This window comes from Notechis scutatus, chromosome 12, assembly GCF_049901735.1.
Source record: "Notechis scutatus isolate UNSWTSFEM ecotype Mainland chromosome 12, rNotScu1.2, whole genome shotgun sequence".
NCBI classification, from domain to species: domain Eukaryota; kingdom Metazoa; phylum Chordata; class Lepidosauria; order Squamata; family Elapidae; genus Notechis; species Notechis scutatus.
In genome coordinates this window covers 14,838,675-14,853,409 of record NC_142020.1, presented here as the reverse complement: position 1 = coordinate 14,853,409, position 14,735 = coordinate 14,838,675, and the positions used below count along the sequence as shown (strand labels likewise).

Below are 14,735 nucleotides of genomic sequence, written 5' to 3'. Positions count from 1 at the left end.
TGATAAAGATAGATAGATGATAGATAGATAGATAGATAGATAGATAGATAGATAGATAGATAGATAGATAGATAGATAGATAGAATAGATCAAGGGTCTTTCAACTTGGCAAGTTTAAGACTTGTGGAGTTCAACTTATGGTGGTTTGACATTGAAATGAGACACAGGGAACTGTCTCTGAGAAAAATGCCAACCCTGAGAGAACTCAGGTAGCAGTATTTATTGAGAAAAAACACAAGCAAAATACAGTATGCATATTCAGAAAACAATGACCTCAACAGGAGATTACTTCACCAGCATGAGAACACACAATCTTGGAAAGTCCCAGATGTTACCTTGCTAGGGTGAGATCATACAGCCACGGAAAGTCTCATGGGAAAGTTTGGAAAGTCCCATGAGAAAGCACAACTGTGTATCTTGTACCTTGAACTTTCACCCATTTTCCTATTCCTTCTAAACTGGCAGAATCAAAACAGAATGAGGCACTCTGAGCAAAGATACTCCTACCCCCACCAAGAATGCCCACATCTTCCTAGACTTACTGCTAGTTATACAAAGGCCTTACAGAAAATGATAAAAATGATCAATAAAATATATTACCACATTCCCTCCTTTTTTATTTATTCAAAGATAGGGGGTGTTTTAGTGGCATAGTACACAGTTCCTCATGACCTGATCCTTCACGCCGGAAGACTGAGGTACACATTTGTAATAGATTAGGAATACATTGAATAAAACAACATAATAAGATACATATAGCAATAATAATAACAACCCCTTGCAATAAGGAGCGAAACCATGATCCATCAGGAAGCCAGGACCACAGACTGTCCCAGAATGATGCATTAAACCCATCAGCTCCAGATTGATGCTGAGCAATACGATCTTCCATGTCCTGAACAGTCTTTGTAATGTTTGGCTCATAATTATGTATAAAAACACAACAATGTGAATGAATTAAAGCACAAACTCCTCCTTGGGCAGCTAACATAATATCTAAAGCATATCGATTTTGCAAAGTAACTGTACGAATTTCAGACATTTCTACATTAATCATCTTAATATTCTTTATAGTATCATTAAACATAGCAACAGTAAAATTATTTAAAATATGAATATCTCTATAGTTCATAGCAATTCCCAAAGGCGGGATAAGACCTCGAGAAATTTGTGTCCATAGATTACCTCCCATGGTTAGGATCTGGAATTGCTCTGTTGTAGCACAAGACAACTGTTTTCTCCAGGTTGCATTCTTTATTAAATCTTTTTCCTCAAAAGGCACTCCATGCAATGTTAGTCCTTCTCCCACTCTCCCAGGAAGGTGCATACACAACCAACAATTGGTGATGTTCAAGTTTTTGGCAGTTGTGCGTAAATCTTTAATGTAATTATTATCTGTCCACAAATCATCGCCCAACTCTCCGGCACGCTGAACATGCTGTCGCTGCTCTCTCCGCACCCGAGCAGCCCAGGACAGATTAGGCAGAATCAGCAAGATCAGGAACCACAGATGCACCATCCTGCTCCTCCGAAACTTCCTTCACAGGTGCCTGCGAATGATCAGGCCGAACACACCGACCAGGAACCCAACGAATTTGACCAAGATGTTCAACTGCTACATAACCACGCCCCACGTTATCAGTTCAGCAGGAACCCATGCGGATCTGGAAGGAACCGCACCAACACCCGAGGTCTCACTGCATCTGTAGAAGGAGAAGAAAATGCCTGCTGGCCGCGCCGCAGGGGGTTACCAGACAAATTTAAAAATTTAAAGTATATAAAGCTAGATTTAATTGATCTTGAATCATTTAATTGATCTTGAATCGCCGGAAGCCCCAGGAGCTTCCCTCCTTTTTTATTTAATTTAGTCAACATGGTCTTGAGCGTGGCATTTGAGCAACAAAACACACATTCACACGCTGCTCCAAACATCCTTGTAACAACAAAAGCAATCTTAAAATATCAGGTGATATTCCAGGAGACAAATAAGAACCTGCTACAAAGGGTAACAAATTATACACATACAATGAATCCACTATTAAATTAAAATCCTGATTGTGAAAATTTTGAAAAGCCAAAACTACAGCAGCAAGTTCTGCCTGCTGGGCAGACTTCTGCTCTGAAGTCACTTTTGTATGCCAAATTCCAGATTTATCTTTCCAAACACAAGCACCAAAAACTTTCCCTCCATCAGTAAAAACTGTAGGAGCATCTGATATGCCCAATGGTATCCTTTCTTACATTTTGGGCACACTGATTTAGGACGAACACCCTGTCCCATTGATCTCTTATTCTGCTGACTTTGACCTCCTCCAGGAGCCCGACATTGCGCTTTAAAATGTCCAGGCTTCCCACAATTGAAACAATTCCCTTTTGAGCATGTCCTGTTTGTAAAGCCAGAGCTAAAGTTTCCATGTTAAAAGACTGACTCCTACCTTTCTACATGCATTAATCAAATCTGCGATTTCTCTCTCTCCACTTGCTACCAGTGGATTTAAAATCTTTTTGCAATCTGTGTTAGCTTGTTCTACTGCTAACTTAAAAGCAACTCTTTCTGGGCGAATTGATTATCAATTTGTCTTTCAATAGCCAATTTCAGTCTGCTAATAAAATTTTCATAGGGTTCATTGTTCCCTTGTTTGATGTTAGTAAAGGTCTTCTCACCACCTTCGCCGTCAGGGAGAGACCCTATGGCTTGAAAAATTATTTGTGGGAGAAGAATGAACCCTTCCTCAGGCATACCATCTCTCTGTTGTTCCACTGTTGTAAAATTACCAGCTCCGTAAAGCTGATCTGGGGTAACATTTGCTGTTCCCCTCTGGACTGCCAGCTGTCTCCATTTCTGATCTAACACCAAATATTGAGCTGGAGTTAAAATCATATTCAACAGAGCTTTCCAGTCAGCCGGAATCATTTTATTTCCATAACCAACTGCTTCTAACAATGCCTGAGTATATGGCGTTCTAACACCATATTCTTTTGCTGCTTGCTTAACTTCCCTCAAAATTCTGAGCTGTAAAGGCTTCCACTCCCGCTGCGGATTTAATGCAGCATCCATGACAATTTCCACTGGATTAAGTTGAACTTCTACTCCAAACTCCACCAAATCCTCTCCTGATAGTTCCCCTCTATTCTTTGCTTCTTGAATAGCTGCAGTAACTGCATCCACCTGAACCCTTAAAGGTAAACTCTTATCCTCTGACAAAGTATTTCTAGCGCCAGACAGTCCCCCAGATTTATCTGGAGGTGCCGTCAGCGGCAACAAACGCACCGCATGGTAAAGCGGCAAACCTTCTTCGGGGGTGATAGGAGCGGTTGTTCATAAGTAGCTAATGCATCCATTATCACTCTCCAGGTTAACAAAATTGAAGAAGGGCACGAGGCTCCTCGTGCAAAAATTTCCCTATCTTTTCCAGGACTCTACTTTAATACTACCTCCCTCTGGATATGACTTAATATTTTTCCAAACATACTGTAGTAAGTCCTCAATTTCTTTCTTTCCTACAGCACAACCCCTACTGCCAATTCCAAACCCAAAACTATTCCCAATGATCCCTCTCAATTCCCTGATGTGCTCTTTCTGAGCCTTCGAGAGATCTCCCCCCATACTCACGAAAGAATCTATCTTCGTCCAGCGAAGAAGATGAGGGCCCAGTCGACGTCCGCGACGATGAGTATAGGATGCGGGAAACGTATAGCTTTCCAAGCTATCACGTCGGGGTCACCATTTATGGTGGTTTGACATTGAAATGAGACACAGGGAACTGTCTCTGAGAAAAATGCCAACCCTGAGAGAACTCAGGTAGCAGTATTTATTGAGAAAAACACAAGCAAAATACAGTATGCATATTCAGAAAACAATGACCTCAACAGGAGATTACTTCACCAGCATGAGAACACACAATCTTGGAAAGTCCCAGATGTTACCTTGCTAGGGTGAGATCATACAGCCACGGAAAGTCTCATGGGAAAGTTTGGAAAGTCCCATGAGAAAGCACAACTGTGTATCTTGTACCTTGAACTTTCACCCATTTTCCTATTCCTTCTAAACTGGCAGAATCAAAACAGAATGAGGCACTCTGAGCAAAGATACTCCTACCCCCACCAAGAATGCCCACATCTCCTAGACTTACTGCTAGTTATACAAAGGCCTTACAGAAAATGATAAAATGATCAATAAAATATATTACCACACAACTCCCAGAATTCCTAAGCTAACATGACCAGAGGAGGAATTCTGGGAGTTGAAGTCCACAAGTCTTAAAGCTGTCAAGTTTGAAGACCCCTGGATTAGAGAAAAGATGACAAATACATTTATTGCTGTCAAAAGAAGGGTATTTGCAGCTCAGGGTTGAACTATGAAGTCGAACACGGTTGGAGGATGTTACCTAGTTGGGTCATGAAATGTCTACAAGAAAAGAATGAAGCTCAGAGAGCACCAAGGAGCCCAGCATCCTTCTCCTCTACTACGCAAAACCCCACTCCCTTCTAGCAGTAATGATACTACCTAGTTGGGTCATGAAACATCTGAAAGAAAACAAGCTCAGAGGGCATCAAGGACTGCCAATTTTATTGCTGTGGAAATCTCTTTTATAGTTTTGGGGGTTTTTTGCATGAAAGAACAAAAATTAACTTTTGATTTGTAGTTTTGATAATAGAAAAAAGAGAGACTGTTTTTTGTAGGTAGGGTAAAAATAATTTCGTAATCCTCTTTGCATTTTCTGGGAAAGAAAACAGAAATGTCTTTTTTTTTAATCTTTTTCTTTTATACTTTGGCTAGCTCCCTTTCTTGCAGGTTGTGCTTATGACTTGCTTGTTTGCCTCTCTTTGCAACACTCAGCTCTTTCCGTTTCCATTTTCTTTTAACCAGTTGTGGAACAACAATTTGTCAGAGCAGGGAAAGAGGCGAAATTAAGAGGAAGGACCAAAAAAAAGATAGAAAATGGAAAGCAAGCTGAGAAGAAATTATATTATATATACATTGTTTTACCCTGTTTTACCCTATTTTTATACTATTTGTATTGTTTTGCATTATTGCTACACTGTGTTGCATTGTTTACATAATGTTTCAGTGTGATTTTATACTGCTTTATAGAGTTGTTGTGCTGGTTTATGGATCGTAAATTGCCCCGAGTTGTTGTGCCACAAGGGAGTGAGGTTTGCACTGATGATGTTTCCTAGTTGGGTCACAAAACATCTGCAAAGAAAACCATCAGGCTCAGAGAACACTAAGAACCCCACAGTCCTCCTCCTCTTCTCTGCAAATAACCACTCCCTTCTAGCACTGATGATGATACCTAGTTGGGTTATGAAAGGTTTGCAAGAAAACCACTAAGCTCAGAGATCACCAAGGACCCATAGTCCTTCTTCTCTCCTCTTCCACCTCCACTCTGCAAACCCTTCTTCTAGCCTTCTAGCATTGATGATGTTACCTAGTTGGGTCATGAAAAGTCTGCAAGAAAACCATCAGGGTCAGAGAACACCAAGGACCTCATTTTTCCACTAGCCTGCAAGATTTCGACCTTTAATTCGCTACCCCGCAAACAAAAAAATGCAGCTATTGTTGCAACCATGCCTGGTGCTTTAATCCTAATCCTATTATAGGCTGCTTGCAATCCTGTGATCCAGGTGTGCCTTCCATGTCCCTTGCAAGGGGGAAACCACCCCAAGGTATCTGAATGTCCTAACCTGTTCTAAACTATATACCCTTCTATTTTCTAGGAGTATTGTCTAGATCAGGGTGTCCAACCTGCAACTTTAAGAGTTGTGGACTTCAACTCCCAGAATTCCTCAGCCAGCAAAGCTGGCTGAGGAATTCTGGGAGTTGAAGTCCACAACTCTAAAGTTGCCAAGGTTGGACACCCTGGTCTAGATCTTTTAGCAAAAACTAAAACTTTTCATTTATCAAAGTTAAGGACCCGCTTAATCTGTCTACAATATTCAAGTGTTGCCGTAATTGCTCTCTTCAATCCTATGGGAGAGTTTGTGAGATTATAGCAGCATCCTCGGCATATAGGAGAATTGGGATTTTACATTGCGCTACCTTAGGATGATATACATCAGGGTTCAGTAAGAGGTTGATCAGGGGGCTAATGTAGAAGTTAAAAAGGGAGGGGGATAGGATGCAACCCTGCCATAGCTTCTCTGCCTCCCATGGAGTCCCAGCTTATCAGCTGGGTCTTCTTTGGTTTGCCCTGCACAGGAGAACAGAGCTGGAAAGCAGGTTAGTGGGGCGGGGATTTTGCAGTAACTTTCCCATCAAGACCACCAAGTCAAGCCCACAAAACTGGTTAGTAAAAAAAATCTGAATCCCACAACTGATATGTGCAGCTCCTCACTGCTGGTCAGTTTCCAAACCTTTAATACAATCACACCACCCAAGTGGAAACAAAAGGAGACAAGTGTTGCAAACAGAAGCAAACAAATCATAATACAATCTCCAAAGGAACAACAACTAAGAGGAAACCTAACCCCGGGCTCCTTTTGCATGACCTTCCCCATCCTGGGACACCCTTTCACATGTTGGCTTCAAACCCATCGCCTCCTGCCTGCACATTGGCCCTCCTAAAGTTTAGGGGTTTTGTGGTCCACTTGATGCAACTTTTGTGTTGTTGGCATTGCATTTCCTATGCTCCCCCCCTTTCACCCAGGCAAACTCCGTCTAACCAACATCAAAAGGCAATGTGAGCTCTTCGTTTCTCTTCATCCCATTCCCTCCCAGTTTCTCTTTTCTTCCCAAACTGGGGTGGGTGGGTGTCCCCGTTGTGTGTGCGGTTGTGTCTCCAAACAAACTCGGATGGGGACAGCCCTCCTGATAAACGAGACGGAGACGGGACTCTTTAAGGCAGCGGGGAGGTACAGCAAGGGGAAGGACGAATCTGCTGCTCTGCGATGGCACTCTGTACACGCCCAGGAGCACTCTCGGCACGCCGACCGAGAAAGAAGCCGCGTGGGACGGGCCCTCGTTCTCCGGCTCCAGAGGGAAGACCGAAGCCGGCGAAGGGGTGGGGTGGGGGTAAAGCCCGTTAACCCGCTCGCCCTCCCCAACCTCCGGGTCCCTGAGGCGACGAGACGAGACCCCTCCGCCCCGGTCGCCGCCCGCCCGCCCTCTGCCGCCCCGCCCGCGCGGGACCCACGTGAACACCCTCGGCCTCGCGCGCGCGCGCACTTACTCTCCACAATCGGCCATGGCCGCCTCGCCTCTCCCTCCTCCTCCTCCTCCTCGGCGCTGCGAGAATTCCCCGCCCAGCTCTCGCGAGAAACCGTCGCCTTCGCTTCCCAGCTCCTTCGCTCTGGGGGGGCCGTAGTGCTCGGAATAGAGGCGCGGCGCGAAATGAAGGAGGAGGCGCGGCGCGCTCTTCTGGCGGAGGGTGGCATTTCTTCAAGCAGGAGAGGAAAAAATAGCAAGTCCATTTCGAGGAAAGAAAGAGAATATTCAAACCTGCATCGCTGAGTTTTTTTCATTTTTTGTTTATTATTGCGGATGGTTTTTATACGGTTTTATGATATTTTATATTGTTTGTATATTGTTTTGCCCTGTTTTTATGCTCATGTGTATTTTACATTCTTTTACACCAGGGTGTCAACCTTGGCAACTTTAAGACTTGTGGACTTCAACTCCCAGAATTCCTCAGCCAGCTTGGCTGGCTGAGGAATTCTGGGAGTCCTTCATTTATACTGTTTTATGCTATTTGTATTGTTTGCAAGTTTTACACCCTGTTTTTACTACCATTTATACTGTTTTTTTGCTATTTGTATTGTTTTACATTCTTTTACACCATTTATACTGTTTTTAATGCTATTCGTATTGTTTTATATTCTTTTACACTATTTTACACTGTTTTTGTACTATTTGTATTGTTTTACATTCTTTTACACCATTTATACTGTTTTTAATGCTATTCGTATTGTTTTATATTCTTTTACACTATTTTAGTTTTTGTACTATTATTGTTTTGCATTATTGCTACACTGTGTTACATTGTTTACATAACGTTTCAGTGTGATTTTATACTGCTTTATAGCAGTTGTTATGCTGGTTTATTAAGTTGCCCTGAATTGTTTTAGGATGAGAGGCTATGTTTCAATGAATAAAGAGTAAATAAATTATCTTTTCGATGCAAGGTTTTGTTGGCAGCTGTTGCTAGAGAGAGAGGCTCTGGGGATGAAGTCGCACAACAGTTTCTTTCCGAATGGACACAACAGAGAGATTGTGTTTTGTCCCACTGGTTATTTATTTATGCAACTTAAAATTAACACCGCACACAAACTTTTCCAGCGCTTATAGAATATTTGTGGATCAGGGGCCCTTGATGCTCTCTGAGCTTGGTAGTTTTCTTGCAGACGTTTTGTGACCCAACTAGGGAACATCATCAGTGCCACAAGGGAGTGAGGTTTGCACTGATGATGTTCCCTAGTTGGGTCACAAAACATCTGCAAGAAAACCATCAGGCTCAGAGAACACTAAGAACCCCACAGTCCTCCTCCTCCTCCTCCTCCTCTTCTCTGCAAATAACCACTCCCTTCTAGCACTGATGATGAAACCTAGTTGGGTTATGAAAGGTCTGCAAGAAAACCACTAAGCTCAGGGATCACCAAGGACCCATAGTCCTTCTTCTCTCCTCCTCCTGCTCTTCCTCCTCCACCTCCACCCTGCAAACCCTACTGCCTTCTAGCATTGATGATGTTACCTAGTTGGGTCATGAAAAGACTGCAAAAAAACCATCAGGGTCAGAGAGTACCAAGGACCTCACTTCTCTACTACCCTGCAAAATTTCGACCTGTAATTCATTACCCTGCAAACAAAAAAATGCAGCTATTGTTGCAACCATGCCTGGTGCTTTAATGCTAAGTGATGCCACACAAAATGCATAGCGCTACTCAAGCTTATTCTGCTGCACATTTGACACGCTTCGGTAAGTTTTTGCTAAGAAAAAAGTCTCCGCCGATTCTTTCCTACTCGCTGAAGGTTTTAGGGTCTTCACTTCCTGGAAGTCTTGCAACAGCCGTCTTCGGAGGAGGTGGGTCTCCTTGCCATCCCAGAATTTGCACAGCAGGGTCCCTCCTGGCTGCAAAATGCCTTGGGCCAGATCCAGAAGAGACAGGCAGAGATGAATCAACTTTTGATGATCAAATTCCCGGATGCCGGTCGCGTTCGGGGCCATGTCGCTTAGGATAATGTCTGCTTTTCCTTTCGGGAGAAGGGTTTGGATCTCCTTGTGGGTGCCCGGATCAGTGATATCGGCATGAGGGAGAAAAATTGCTCCTTCCAGAGGGAACAGATGAAGAAGATCAACTCCGAGGACAAAGCCAACAGGCTGCTTTGGGTCTAGAGGGCACAAAAAAGCAGATTAAAATACATTTATCGGTCTTCAAAGAAGCCTTTGGCTAGACACCACGTTGGTTAACTGATCCATAGTTTACAACTGTCCAAACTTAGCAACTTTAAGACTTGTGGACTTCAATGCCCAGAATTCCCCAGCCAACATGGCTGCCTGGGGAATTGAGGGAGTGGAAGTCCACGAGTTTTAAAAGTTGTCAAGTTTGGAGACCTCCGATGTGCTCAATTCGCCCCATTTTCTTATTTTCTACTGGGTTTCAACTAATTAAATGAGCTGGACCCGCATAAATTAGTTTGTAGATCACGTTTGGCATTTGAGTATTTGGATTTTTCCTCTGCGGGAGGAAGAATAGTTCTGAGAAGAATTGTTAAGAGAGAAAACGTTAACAAAACCTGGCTCCTTTTGAAACCTCGGTGCCAATATTAATCCGTCCACCCAGATGAACTGGGCAAAAACACGACAAGCTAATTCTGTTTTAAGGCAGAGACTTTTAGATCTGAAAGTACAAACTTCTGTGATCAATTAGGATGGATCCTTTTCAAGTGTCTTCCTCTGACTGTTAAGCAACTGGGAGCTCCTGGATCTCTTATCTAATTGTTTCTTCTAGGCCGTATTTCTTCCCTTTGTCCCCCAAGATTATTCTCACATTTCATTACGATATCAACATTCACAAAAAGACACTTGTGATGTTTAGTCAGAATTCCAGGAAGAAATCAATTTTCCTGGGGGTTTTGCCCCCCTTTTTAACTGCTGGTACACTGATGAACAATACAAGAGCAAGTAAATTCTAGCCATTTTTATGAGGAAAAGGGCACCGAGGACATAAAGATAAAATCACTGGCTAGAGGGTTCTCCTCCAGGAGCCGTTATATAATGACATATTGCCTGGGAACCTAGAAATCACATAATAGCCACTGATAGGCAAATTTATGGGGCAAGTGAGTCCAATTGCTTTGAAAGACACCTACACCCCCTGAATTTTCAAGTGGACAAGACCGATACATCTACTAATCCACAGGTCATTGTATCGGTGGCTTGAGGGAACTTTAGCATACACTATTACCCAGAAGTAATGCTATGCAATAAATCTTTTTTTTTAAAGGCTCTGCATAAATGGATTCTTAGTTTTTAACAGAAAGCTGTTTCCCAGTTTCTAGAAACTATGAAATGCCAGGCAGTAAATGGTCTACTTACTGATTGTTCAAGGTGTAACGCTTGAGTTAGGGCAGAACTGCTGCATTCTTCCCAGGGATAATAATATAGACTTCTGTTCACTTATTAAGTAGAAGTATTGAGTGACCTTCCTGGCTGAGTTGACATACTGCATTAAGCTAAGATTTTGTTAGTTATGTGTCTGTGGAGATTCTCAATCATCCAGGTCATGGTTGTCCCAAAGATGTTCTCCCAAATGCAAGTGGACTTTCTTGTTTGTTTGTTTTTCCTTGAAAATGTTTCACTTCTCATCCAAGAAGCTGAACTGAAGAAATTTCTTGGATGAGAAGCAAAACACTTTCAAGGGGAAAAAAAAAAGCAAAGAAGTCTATTTGTCTTTTAAAAAGCACATTTGGGACTTATTTATATGTATTATACAAGCCATAGTTGGATAGGTCACACATGCACTGAGCCAATAAACCACAGGTTATTAAAAAGCAGGACTAAATAAGCCACCTTACGACTTAGCAAAATCTGTGAACTCTGGCCATAACAGAGCTTCTCTCTATGTGCAAGGCTGACAAGGAAAATAGGAAAACCACTTTGCATTCTATATCCGTGGCATTTAAAAAAAAACATTACTGAAAGTCACTCACGACCAGCCTCTTAATCAATTCTATCATTTTATTTTTAGCACCTTCCTAACAAGAATGGTCTTTTTTTATGAGCAAAGCTTTCTGTAAGGATCAATAATTCAGAAAACTTCTTCATCAATCACTGTCTTGTACTGTCGTCAAACCACTCCAGAGTCAGCCAACAGTAATATTTTCTGCTGTCAGGGCACTTTTGCCTGACATTAATTAATTAAATTGAGGCTTTTCAAGACAGCTCTCACCATCATTTCCCAGAGGGAAAACCCATGATATTAAAAGGAAGCCTTGGGTAGAGATTTTTAAAAAAATGCATATTCAAACAGAGGGAAGAATTTCTCTAGCCATATAGTCAATATTTGAAAAAACATGGCTTGGCAATATTTATTGGATAGAAGGAGATTAATATAAATAGGCAGAACTAAAACAATCACACTTTATGAAGTTTGTGGCAACCCCTCTCCCACCATCCCACTTACATATGGCAGAGGAAACAGGAATGGAAAAAAAATGAATCTGAAGAAAAACACATTTACAGCTTTGAAATATTCCAGCTACTTCCTAACCAAGGCTGCTGTGTTGATTTACAGTTTGCGCAAAATGCCATAAAACAGGTAGGAATTGCAAAAGCAAGCAAAGGTCAGTCTTAGGCATTTTGGTTCCTCTTTTTAAATCATGATCTCTGGGTTTATTGACATCTAAGACAGGCAAGCTTATCTCCTTCCCAGTTTGGGGTTGTGTGTATGTCATTATAATCATAAAATCACTGGTTTTTTCCGGAAAGGCCAAGAATACATCCTAAGAGGGACAAAGCTGTAGATATACAGGAAGCCTTTGATTTACGGCAACAAAAATTCTGTTGCTAAATGAGACATTTGTTAAGTGAGTTTTGCCCCTTTTTACAACCTTTCTTGTTCACAGTTGTGAACAGATGTTTTGTTAGCAACATGGTTTTGTTAATCGGGTTTCCCCATTGATTTTGCTGGTCAGAATGTTGCAAAAGGCAATCACATGACCCTGGGACACTGCAACCGTCATAAATATGAGTCAATTGCCAAGCATCTGAATTTCAATCATGTGACCATGGGGATGGTGTAAGTCAAAAGCCACTTTTTTTCAATGCCGTTGTAACACTGAAGGTCACTAAATGAATTGTTGTAAGTCAAGGACTACCTGCATATCCTTCCAATCCGCATATGTTCTCGCTATTATTTTGCTTCTCCGTCACCAAGCAGGGAATAGAGGATGTGAATATTGATCTGAAAAGATGTGCCAAAATATGTTTGTCCTTCCCATTAGAGGGAGTTTTACCAGGGGTGGGATTCAAATTTTTTAACAACCGGTTCTGTGGCCGTGGCTTAGGTGGTGAGCATGGCTTGGTGGTCATGTTATTGGCTGGATGTGGCCAACTCAATATCACTCACATCGAGGCACGCATCTCCTCGCCTGGACTCTCATGACTGTGGGGATGCTGCAACAGTCGTAAGTGTGAAAAATGGTCCTAAGTCACTTTTTTCAGTGCCACTGTAACTTTGAATGGTCCCTCCACACAAGCAAAGTACCAGCAAAGGAAGGGAAAAAAACTCCAGAGACGTTCCTGAGACAGGAAGTCTAGTCCTGCCAAGAATGTCATAAGGATTAATGGAGAGGCAGTTTCTTTAAGCAACACCAGAATGTTTCTTTCCTGCCTTCCTTACAGGATTAGCCCAGTAATTTCTTCTAACAACTGGTTCTCCAAACTGCTTAGAATATTAACAACCGGTTCTAGCGAATAGGTGCGAACTGGTAGAATCCCACCCCGGAGTTTTACTGTACAAACCCTTGTATTCTAGCATTGGCTATAGTTACAGTTGGAAATAAGAACTCAGGCTAAGAAAAATGTGAAGTTTGAAAAAGCAGAGGAAGAGAGAAACAAAATTACAAACATAACAAGGAAGCCATTTTAAAATGTAAAGAGCAACAAGGCAGTTAGGATGGAGTAATGTCAGAAAGCTAAAGTTATTTAGGGAAGCTCAATGGCATAACCTTGTATGGGTGTTAAATTACTAGAACTGAAAAATGAAGTGGGGGCATACAGAACTTTAAAAGCAAAGGCATGAATATGGAAGTAAAAACCTGATTGGTTTAATTAGTTAAGGCTCTGGGTTAGAAACCAGGAGACTGCGAGTTCTAGTTCCACCTTAATCATGAAAGCCAGCTGGGTGACTTTGGTGCCAATCACCAGGATGGTGAGTTCTAGTTCCGCCTTAGGCATAAAAGCCAACTGGGTGACTTTCGACCAGTCCCTCTTTCTCTACCCAATCCATATTTCTGCCCTTATTCCCTTGCGGTGAAGAATAATCCACCAGAAGCCATGAGTGAGACAAAAAGTAAAACTACCAGAGGGCTCGTGTGACACGATCCCAAACTAACCCAAACCACAGTATGGCTGGCTTACAACAGGTTGCAAAACAGACTCAGCAGCCTTAAGCGTCCACTCACCAGATCCTGCGGCATTGACTCTTTCAACAGCCACCTGAGCCCAGGCACCAGGGGCCGTCCCGCAGTCCAGGACATGAAGGCCAGGCCAAAGGAGGCAATGTTTGTCATCAATCTCCAGCAATTTGAAGGCACTTCGGCAACGGTAGTTCCTTTCTTTGGCTCTCTTCACAAATGGATCTCGGAAATGTCTCTCCAGCCAGCGATGCTCTGCCCCGGTTTTGGATTTCAGATGTTGCCCCGTTGTGTGGATTTTCTGGATCTGGAGTAAAATGGTGGGCAGCCTCCGTGGTCTGCAAGGGAGAAAAACCAGTGGGGTTGCTGAAAATTAGCAACAGGTATAAACACAGCAGGATGGATGGATGGATGGGTGGGTGGGTGGATGGACGGATGGACGGTTCAATGGATGGATGGGTGGTTCAATGGATGGATGGATGGGTGGGTGGGTGGGTGGACAGACAGATGGTTCAATGGATGGATGGGATGGTTCGATGGATGGATGGATGGATGGATGGATGGATGGATGGATGGATGGATGGGTGGGTGGATGGACAGACAGATGGTTCAATGCATGGGTGGACGGATGTAAGGCTGGATGGAGGGAAAGAAACAAGGGAGAGAGGGAGGAAGAAAGGAAAAGAAAGGAAAGGAAAGGAAAGGAAAGGAAAGGAAAGGAAAGAAAATTGCCCTTATCTTCTGGACCAGCGTTTCTCTATCTCAGCAACTTTAAAATGGGGGGACTTCAACTCCCAGAATTCCCCAGCCAGCGTGCTTTCACGTGCATGGCTTTCCATTCCCACAATCCCCTCCAGAGTGATGTTCTATGGAAATAACCCGGGCAGGCAAGAGGAAGAGCTATAATTAAACAACCATGATGAAAAAGGCACCTCAGCCCACCCAAGGAAAAGGGGCGTGGGAATCTTGGCAAGCCCAATTCGTGAGACCCCCCACCCCACCCTACCCTTCCCCAGCCCCGAACAAAGGAAGCAGGAATTGGGGGGGACCTCTGGTTGCATTCGGCGCCACTCACCGGCTCATGGTTTCCCCGGCCACTTCCGGGATCTGGGGGACACTTGTCGGGTTGCACCGCGTCCGTCATCCACAATCATTCTTC

The 14,735-nt window shown here is 43.0% G+C and overlaps 2 protein-coding genes across 7 annotated transcripts in view; both read right to left on the bottom strand.

The window, feature by feature from the left end:
* MAD1L1 (mitotic arrest deficient 1 like 1) overlaps window positions 1–7,232 on the bottom strand; it is a 301,718-nt gene extending 294,486 nt beyond the window's left edge. For all 6 annotated transcript variants that reach the window (XR_015745184.1, XM_087942214.1, XM_087942215.1 and 3 more), the window contains exon 1: window positions 7,173–7,232. Coding sequence is in view for 5 of the 6 variants with exons in the window: in XM_087942214.1 (XP_087798340.1) it covers window positions 7,173–7,189 (17 nt within the window). In the remaining variant the exon portion in view is untranslated. The remainder of the gene's footprint in view (window positions 1–7,172) is intronic.
* A 978-nt stretch (window positions 7,233–8,210) lies between these two features.
* Window positions 8,211–14,731, bottom strand: MRM2 (mitochondrial rRNA methyltransferase 2). Its single transcript, XM_087942227.1, has 3 exons — window positions 14,652–14,731; window positions 13,625–13,914; window positions 8,211–9,328 (listed from the first exon to the last, which is right to left on the bottom strand). The coding sequence occupies exons 1-3, from the start codon at window positions 14,657–14,659 to the stop codon at window positions 8,877–8,879; spliced, it is 750 nt and encodes a 249-aa protein (XP_087798353.1). The 5' UTR covers window positions 14,660–14,731; the 3' UTR covers window positions 8,211–8,876.
* Window positions 14,732–14,735: the final 4 nt, after the last annotated feature.